The sequence below is a fragment of the Octopus bimaculoides genome, chromosome 25 (genome assembly GCF_001194135.2).
Source record: "Octopus bimaculoides isolate UCB-OBI-ISO-001 chromosome 25, ASM119413v2, whole genome shotgun sequence".
NCBI classification, from domain to species: Eukaryota; Metazoa; Mollusca; class Cephalopoda; order Octopoda; family Octopodidae; genus Octopus; species Octopus bimaculoides.
The window spans coordinates 16,907,974-16,917,569 of record NC_069005.1 but is presented as its reverse complement, the minus strand read 5'-3'; the positions used below and the strand labels follow the sequence as shown (position 1 = coordinate 16,917,569).

Here is a 9,596-nt window from a genome sequence, read left to right as displayed (position 1 = left end):
TATATATTCCTTCCGAAATATCGACAATGGTAAAGTCACTGAGTTAGCTAGCTACACACGGAGTTTGAAAACCAGCTGCACACCACATACAATGAAGTAGAGAATCGTAGAGAAATGTATCTAAGAAATGCAACTTATGCGTAATCGAAAGATCGCACATACATTTTAGATCAAGGAATTCCGCTGCACTACTTAATTCCAGATCTGAAGTTTTCCAGCTATCTGGCAAGCTTTGGACCCCTTTCTGTTGAATTATTCTGCAACAACTAGTTTAAAGATTTCTCTACGATTCTCTACTTAATTGTATGTTGCATGCAGTTAATGGTATGTCAGAGGTTCTGTTCCAAACTCATTGTCCTTGGTTTTCAACAACATTCTGAAATTTGAAATACCACTTTAAAATGCTCTTATGTTCCTTAAACGACAACAATTCCTTTGCCATTTTTGTCACAGCTGCTCATAATAACATCAAGGAGTCATTAATCTCAAAATATACCCACTGACTGTTTGACTATTTCATACGCTCAAGTGCAACCTAAATTTCTCAGTATCACACTTTACTAACAGTAAAAGTTGCGGTATTTTTATGAAAAGTTTTCATTATAATTAAAATAAAAAAATTTAAGCCAACAACGTTGACAAAGGCCAAAACGAGGTTGAAAAAGAAGCTTATCGGTAACTTGTATTAATCCCATACAGTCTGAATAAATTTAAACTATTTCTACACGTTCTTTTTCTGAAATGTGTATACATTTTTTGTCGAACACTGTATATAAGTATGTATATAATCTATGTATGTGTATCTTTGTGTATCTGTTTGTCCCCCATCCCACCACCACTGCGTGACAACTAGTTTTGGTTCTTTTACCTCCCTGTAATATAGGGGTTCGTTATGATATGAGGAGTTTTCGTCCTGAGTGCTCAAATTGGTATGCCACAAACATTTCTGTTTGAATTGCAGTTGAACATGTGATTTTATGACTGCTTTTCTAAAGCGATTAGAATTGATTTCCCTTCGAGGAGGTAGGTATAGATTAGAAAAGAAATGAAAAGACAAATGGTTTGGTAAGGACATTTAATTTAGCTATATAATAAAAAAGTATACATAGTCTCTAACAGCTGTTTCTAGAATATCTCAGCTAGTGGAACATCGTATCGAGCGAGGATTCCATAGGTTGAGTATACCGTCATCAGAGAGAGAGAGAAGGAGAAGTTAAACATATGTAACAGTGGGGGAACATTACTCATCAAGGATATTATTGTAGTTCATTTTGCCGAGAAAGTGAGGAGAAATCCAATTAAAAATCCAATTAAAATAGGTGTTCATTAGGTAAATCCGTGAACAAATGAAGAAAATCGGTAATGTCCATTAATAGAATTAAAGCAGAGAGAATGGTTTGATTATAATCCATGGCGAAGGGAAATAGATGTTAGCAATTCCAATGTTGGATAAATACTGAAAGAAGAATGAGTATGGTACCCTATAGTGGGAGGAAGACAGGCAGATAGATGCTGTATATTAGATATATACTAATCAGGATACCTAGGGATACTCTTATCTGGAGAGGTTAGGGGTGCGAGTGTAAGGACAAATGGATAAGGTATGAGGAAAGGCAGATAGATATTTGACCGACAGTGGGGTAGCAATGAGAGGGAGGGATAGTGGAGGTAATAAAGCGGTCGTAAAAAAATAATAAAAGTCTGATGCAGTAGGTAGTAGGTAGTCTGATACTAATGAAGAGGAAGGGGGAATCGGGGCTAATTTGGCTGTTATGATGATAGAAATAGATGGCCTAACTAGCGAACAAAAGATTTAATATTTAAAATTTAGAATTAAAATTAATAATAAAAATAAAAATAAAAAATAAAAATGAAAATGAAAATAAAGACTAAAATTAAGATTTGTGAATCTTGTGGTATTAATGAAGAATCCTAATGGGAATCCCATTGAGAATTAAGGAATAAGATTATATAACTAAGACGATACACCCAAAGTTAAACGAGGGTAAATATAGATAAATAAATAATGAAATAATTAAATGGATAGAGTAGGTACGTTTAATTACTAAGTATAAGTATAGTGAGATTAAAGGGACCAAGGAATGAAGGGAATATAATGCTGTAGTACAAAAGAAAATAAATGCTATGGTATGCAGAGAGGTAAGTAGAATTAGAAGGATCGAATGATTATGTGCGAATCATTAATTCCTAATTTAGCTCGGAATGGGGAGAAGAGAGGTCTAATGGTATCCTATTAAATATGAGGGTGCCGCAACAGAGAAAAAATTATAATAGTTATACTTAGGGTGTGCAAATAAAAGGAGATGATGAGGATCTACAAAAGGAAGGATAGGAAGTCGAGCTACTGTGTATGTACCAAATAAGTTGTATACCTCGGCTAGATGTTAGTGATAATCCGAAATATTAGCTCTTTTACACTTAGACCGGTGGAAGAACTTGAATGACTAAGTGTTCATTGATTTACCCAATGAATACCTATTTTAACTGGATTTTTAATTGGATTTCTTCTCCCTTGCTTAACAAAATGAACTACAATAATATGAGTAATGCTCCTCCACTGTTACATCTATTTACCCACTCCCTCTTTGATGACGGAATACGCAGCCTATGGAATCCTCACTCGGCACGATGTTCCAGCAGCTGGGATATTCTTGAAACAGCTGTTAGACCTTTTAACTATATAGCTAAATTAAATATCCTTCTTAGATCTTGTCAAATTGTTTCTCTTTTCATTTCTATTCTAATCTATATGTATATTGTCTGTTTAACTATCTCTCTAACCATATATATTTTTCTCGTTGGCTTGCATCACTAATTTAACTATAATTTCCCGAACATATAAAGCATCTAGTGTTGTGTAGTATACTAATTAATAACTTGATACATAAAAAGCAAGCTTTCTAAAATAAAATAAAATAAAGAACTAAACAGTTAAATAGTTCTTTGACTTTCAAAAATGTCGCTGGGTGCAGTCGTGCTGTGTGGTAAGACGTTTGCTCCCCATCCACATGGTTCTGGATTCAGTCCCACTACGTTGCACCTTGAGCAAGTGTCTTCTACTATATCCCCAGGCCTACCGAGGCCGTGTGAGTGGATTTGGTAGACGGAAACTGAAGCAAGCTCATCGTATATATATATATATATATACTAAAATTAATAATTATATATATAAATTATATAATTATATTAAAAGGTTCAGGAAATAACCTGCTCCAACATGCTATAAGACGCCAAAGGGTACTATAAGCCACTGTTAACTTTTACAAAAACAAGGGTCGTAAGCGAGCAAATGAAAAGCACAAAATAAAACTTCACAGTAAATTGTGTATTGGGTCCAATTTCAGGATTAAAGCAGTAAAAATACCTTATTTCCCATTCTCAGCACAATATTCAAAGAAACATAATCACATATATTTATACATACCCATACGAAGCAAAGGCACACATCCATGTGCAAATATCCAAGCTTATGCCTCAAAATAAAGTCAAATTTTTACTTTTCATTTCAGCCGCATATTTTTTAACCGCAAAAGTCTTGCATGCAATGAGATTTAGATCAGGAGCGAAAATTCTCCGCGCTTATGCATTAAAAGAGTTAACAATAGTTTATAGCGCCTTTTGGCGTCTTCTTATAGCATGCCGGAGCATATTATTTCCTGATCCCTTCAATATAATTATATAATTTATATATATAATTACGGTTTTATCCCATGCTGGCCACTTGATATTATCATTAACATGATTTTATCCTGATTTCTATGAAGACTAAATAATATATATATATATATATTTGTATATATGTCTGTCTCCCATCACCTCATAAAAACCGGTGTTGATGTGTTTGCATTCCCGTAATTTAGCAATATAAAAATAGGCTTATAAAAAAGATAGGTACTGGAGTCGATTCGTTCGACTAAAATTCTTCAAAGTGATGCCCCAATATGACCGCAATCTAAATACTGAAACAAGTAAAAATAAAAGTATAATTTTTAATGAAAAAGGGTTTTTCCTTAAGTAGCAGGGACGAATAAATCATAAAGTAGGCAAACAAATAAACAAAGAGATGAAATCTACAATCGAACGAAACCACTCGGGTTCTGCATCGGTAACGAGTAATCGAAATAAATAGATTAATTAAAATAAATGTAGTTACTGTGACGAAAAAGCAACAACTCAAAATGACGTTTCGAAGTCGTTAATGTGTCAAAGAAATGAGATAAAACGATAACTGTCAGCTAATTCTTTCAGTTATAAGAAATATTGGATAGAGATGAAATAAACAACGGCACTGAGATTCCTTAATAGTACGGTAATCGTTTTTGTTTGGAGAAAGAAAAACTCATTTTAAAATCTCTATCATTGGTTTCAGAAAATGATATTGGCCTTTTAAGACTTGAAAAGCCTTTGGAAAATGTAGAGTGTGTTTTTCCAGTTGACATGGCTGCCGAATCTGACGTCTTTGACAATAAAACCTGTATCATTGCTGGATGGGGAAGAACTGGCCGTAAGTTATATCTAATGCTATGAATATATATTAGGTTGGAAATAAAGTCCTGTTGCATTTTGACATGATCCTTTTGAGAGTACTTTTACAATACTTACGGATAAATAAGCATTATTTTTCACATTTTACTGTTCTTTCTTTCTTTGCAGATTACTTTATACCATATCGGTTAAATTCGTGTCGATTTGAACCTTTTAAAATGAATTTAGATCAGGCCTGTATAAAATCCTACATGCTCTATGAATTCATAAGGAGCTCTTCATGAATGGAAATTGCAAGAAATATTTGTTCAGTCTATTGAAATGAATCAAAACTAGTTCTGTAGCGCACCAATAGATGGCAGCACACGGTTACATGCGCAGTGAGAGTTAATAGTGACCTTCATGAGGCAGTGTGCTGAGTGACATCGCTGAATTAACTTTGCAAATTGGGAAATTTGTGTTCTTGTGATTACGTGTTTCCTGTAGTCGACGGATTTTTGTCATGGACAGGTAGTTGGAACAAAGAGCCAACATGAAATTTTGCGTTAAATTTGGGAAGTCTGCTACAGAGACATTGAGCATACTTCGGCAAGTTTATGGCGATGAGGCAATGTGTCCTACGCAATGTTTGGAGTGACACGGGCGCTTCAAAAGCGGAAGAACTTCCTGGAAGACGATGAACGACCTGGATGACCTGTCATGAGCATCTCGCCCAGAAATGCGGTGAAAATTCATCATCTTGTGTGTGGGGATCTTCAGAAGACAATCAATGACATTGTTGATGTTGCTGGTCTGTCGTATGGATCCTTGCAGGCAATCCTAACGTCTGAATTGAACATACAGCGTGTCTCTGCCAAGTTTGTCCCCCGCCTTGCTGAACAGAAAGAACATCGCCTCGAAATCCGTCAAGACCTCTGTCAGCGTGCCGCTGATGAACCATCCTTCAGTTCGCGGATCATCACTGGTGATGAGAGTTAGGTCTACGGTTATGACCCTGAGACACAGCAGCAATCGTCACAATAGAAGACACCTTCATCTCCACGACCGAAGAAGGCATAACAGAGCCGCAGCAAATCAAGAGCATGACCATTCTTTTCGACATCTGCGGTATTGTGTATCGAGAATTCGTTCCCCAGGGCCAGACTGTCAATCGAGATTTCAGCTGCGGCGTTTTGAAGCGTTTGAGGGAGGACATTCAGCGAAAGCTACCGGATCTGTGGAACGCGAAGAATTGTCTTCACGACGACAACGCACCCTGTCATTGAGCTCTCCTTACTCGTGGATTTCTCGTCAAAAACAGCATAGCAGTACTTCTGCACCCACCCTATTCACCAGATTTAGCACCTACGGACTTTTGTCTCTTCCCCAAGATGAAAATGTAGCTCAAAGGTCACCATTTTAACACCGTTGTCGAGATGCAGAGCGAAATTGCAGAAGGTCCTCGACCCGCTTACGAAAAACGACTTCCAGGCCGGATTCCAAAAGTGGTATCACCGCTGGGACGGTGTATTGCTGCGCAAGGTGACTATTTCGAAGGATATTATGTTAAAACTTTTAGAAAATAAGTTTTTTTTTATTAACCATAACTAGTCCGGGAACATTTTGATACTGGAGTGGATTTCTTCTACAGTTCAGTCAAGTATCCCAAATATTGGAATCAGCACTCCTTTTTGGTATTACTTCGTAAGTGTTCGGATAGGCGAACGATAGTTTGACCAATTTCACTCGGGAAATGTTTCTATCGCAGTTTCCCCTCGTACTGGATGACAGTGATCAGTCAATATTGAGTTCTGGAAACTGTAGTTGAGGAATCTTCAAAGCAAACTGTACGAGAATTAACAAAACAATTCAAGTCATACTTTCATCATAAAACATCGTAAACTACGAAAATGGTCCGAACTTGGCCCGTTGCTCCCTTATCATCTGATTGCTTCTTAGATTTATCAAAGAGTCGCCCTCTGCTCGTCACTGAAGAATAGATTTCCTGCCAAAACTTTCCTAAATGATATCATCACAAGTGATGGAATGTGGGTTCGCTATAATCATATCCAACGAAAACGACAATGGTTAGCATTCAATTTAAAAGGCGAATTCACCCCCAAACCAGGACTATACTCTAAAAAATTATGCTGTTTTTGGTTGTATATAAAGGATATCATGAAGTCTTAAACCAAAATGAGACTGTTAATGCGGAGTATTGTTGTTAATTGAAAGCATTACACAAAAATTTGCAGAAAAGGCGCCTATCATTGGTTAAAGGGCGTTGTTCTTGCACCGTTAATTCAGACACATTTTTTTCTCCATTGTTTTTCTCTCTCTCCTGTTTTCTTTCCTATTTTTTTTTCTGTAGAAGAGCGTCGGCTCGAAACTTCAAAGAATTCTTCCACTTTTCCTGAGCGTCAAATTAATATACCCTGTTTGTTGTTCTGACCATGTCTTTGTTTTATTTTTGTGTACTTTCAAACTACACACACACACACACACAAACACAAAGCAGATTGAAGTTGCATGCACAACATATCTTCCATAAAGTGCCTCGAAACATTATGGTAAATTCGAAGATAGCCTCAGACATATAGAAGAGGTATTGACAAGCTTGAACTTTCTAATATGCTCTTCATGGAGAGAGTGATATTCCAGCCAGTCAGTGGTAACAGCATCTTGGATCTCCACTTCACAAATAATACGAACATTATCCATAAAGTGCACTAAATATGCCTCAGAAAGAAAGGCCAGTATATCTAGAAATAAGTGACAGGAAAGTCTTTGAGATGCAGAACAGAGGTCTCAAACTAGCTAAGTAGGTAACTGAAAGATGGTGAAAAGTCTAAACTTAAGACGGACACTCCTGGAAATTAAAGGCACAATCAAAGTCTCCTATGAAAAAGGAAGAACGGAGAAAACAGAGCTGCGGAAACCATAAAAGCAAACCCGCAAACCTTTCAATAAATTTGCAAAATAACCATCCACAGTACAGTACAAAATAGGATCGTCACTTCAAGGGAATAGCTCACTGACCGCGGACTCTAAAAGAATAAGTGTAGTGTTCTGTGAACAATTTCAGGTAAAAATACCCGGCTGAATTACAGCTCTACAGTCGAAAGCGACAACTATTGATTATATCAGCATTGAGAAGTCAGATGTAACAGCTGTCATTGAAAAACGGAGCTTAACTCACCAACTGGTCTCGATGGCTTCTCATCTATTCTTCTGAAGTCATCTAAGAAGGCTTTAACGAAACCACTTCATACCACGGTTTCCTTGCAAGTGGTAAAACTTCCAAAAAAAATAAATAAATAAATAAAAGAAGGCATTATATGCCCTATCCATAAAGGCGGGAGCAGAATAGAGGCTAAAAACTACAGGCACATCTCTCCGACTTAACATAACAGAAAAGTTATCGAACGATTCGTCAGGAAGCAAATGATAACGTTCCTAGAAGTAAATGACTTATTGAACGATGCTCAGTATGATTTCCGTCCAGGAAGAAGCTGCCTCACACAGCTATGACTGAATCTTAAAGCAGCTGCTCGGCCATTTAAATGTCTATGTGATACATCTTGACTTCGCAAAGGCCTTTGACAAGGTGGATCATAGCATAATATGTCAAATGCTGCAAGATCTTGGCATAGCTAGTAAAGTGGGAGAGTGGCTGCATGATTTCTTGAAAGGTAGAAGTTAGGCAGTTGCAGTCAAATGTGCTCTCTCCAAGGAAACGCAATTTCTGAGTGCCGTCCCCTAGGGAACTGTATCGGGGCCAAAACTGTTTATAGTAACTCTTTTAGACATGCCCATAGTCACTCAGATAGTGACTGCTACAAGCAATAAAGAACCGTAACGATATCGTAAGCTTAAAGGGGGACCTGAATGCAATGTACAAGTGGGCTGAAGAAAACAACATGCAGTTTAATTCTGGAAAAGTTCAAGCACTGTGCTATCTGCTCATAAATACAACACAACTTGCATATACAGGACCCCAGAGTCACACACAGTGAGACTTGTAAATCAGTGTGTGTAACGATGCATCATTTCATATGCATATTACCAAGATGGCAACATAGTGCAAACAATTAGCAGGATGGATGCCAATATCCTTCATGACAAGAGACAAAAGAAGTCTAGTTTACCTTGTGGAAGACCTTTGTTCCTAACCGCCTGGACTGCTGCTCTCAGCAGTGGTCACAACATAGAGCGAAAACAAACTAAAGATTATAACACAGTGTAGCAGATAAACAACAGAGAGAGGCAAAAAAAAAAAAACAATGACTTTACTTCCTGAAGTGAAGATGTGCGAGATATGTCATAATCTACATCTGAAAACTTTTGAAAGAGATAGTACCTAATTTCAGCATCGAGTGTTATACAGATGATCGAATTAGATGCCATTGCGTTGTACCAAAAGCACTGTTCAGCCTATCTAAAGTCATGACCAGGTAATGCAGTAGTTTAGGGTTTAAATGCCCACAGCTCTTCAATGCTCTGCCAAAACAAAATTAAAAAACCTATACGATGTAAATGTGGTATCCATGATACCAGATGAGGACAGCTCTGTTAAACTCCGTCATGCATCAAATGAGCCAACAACCAGAGTTTTATATATATTGGTAACAATATATGCTCAATGAATTTGTTTGTCCATTTATTTGTTTATTTTACATTTTCAAATACCAAAATCAACCCCCAAGACACTAACTAACCGAAACTCATTTGTTTCTTCTATTAGTCCAAGAATCCAGTTCCGATGTTCTTCTCAAAGCCGCTGTTCCTGTTGTTCCAATTGATGAATGTAGAAATCAATCGTCCCTGATTATTTCAAATGGGTTTATTTGTGCTGGTGATTATATTCCAGGTGGAGCCAGTATATGCAAAGTAATATATGTTATTTAATAGTTTCATCTGTAGTCTTGGGATCCATTTTTTTAGCCATTATATACATATACACACCTTCACAACCCATATACATACATACATACATACATACATACATGCATACATACATATATATATACATACATACATATGTGCGTGTGTACATGTGTACGTGTGTATGTGTAAGTGTATATATATATATATATATATATATATATATA

General features: G+C 36.8%; 1 protein-coding gene across 1 annotated transcript in view; it reads left to right on the top strand.

Moving 5' to 3' along the window:
• The window catches only part of LOC106869287 (trypsin-2), a 44,902-nt gene that overhangs the window by 29,406 nt on the left and 5,900 nt on the right, over positions 1 to 9,596 (top strand). The window contains exons 4-5 of the mRNA XM_014914959.2: positions 4,391 to 4,525; positions 9,230 to 9,375. Of these exons, the coding sequence (XP_014770445.1) occupies positions 4,391 to 4,525; positions 9,230 to 9,375 (281 nt within the window). The remainder of the gene's footprint in view (positions 1 to 4,390; positions 4,526 to 9,229; positions 9,376 to 9,596) is intronic.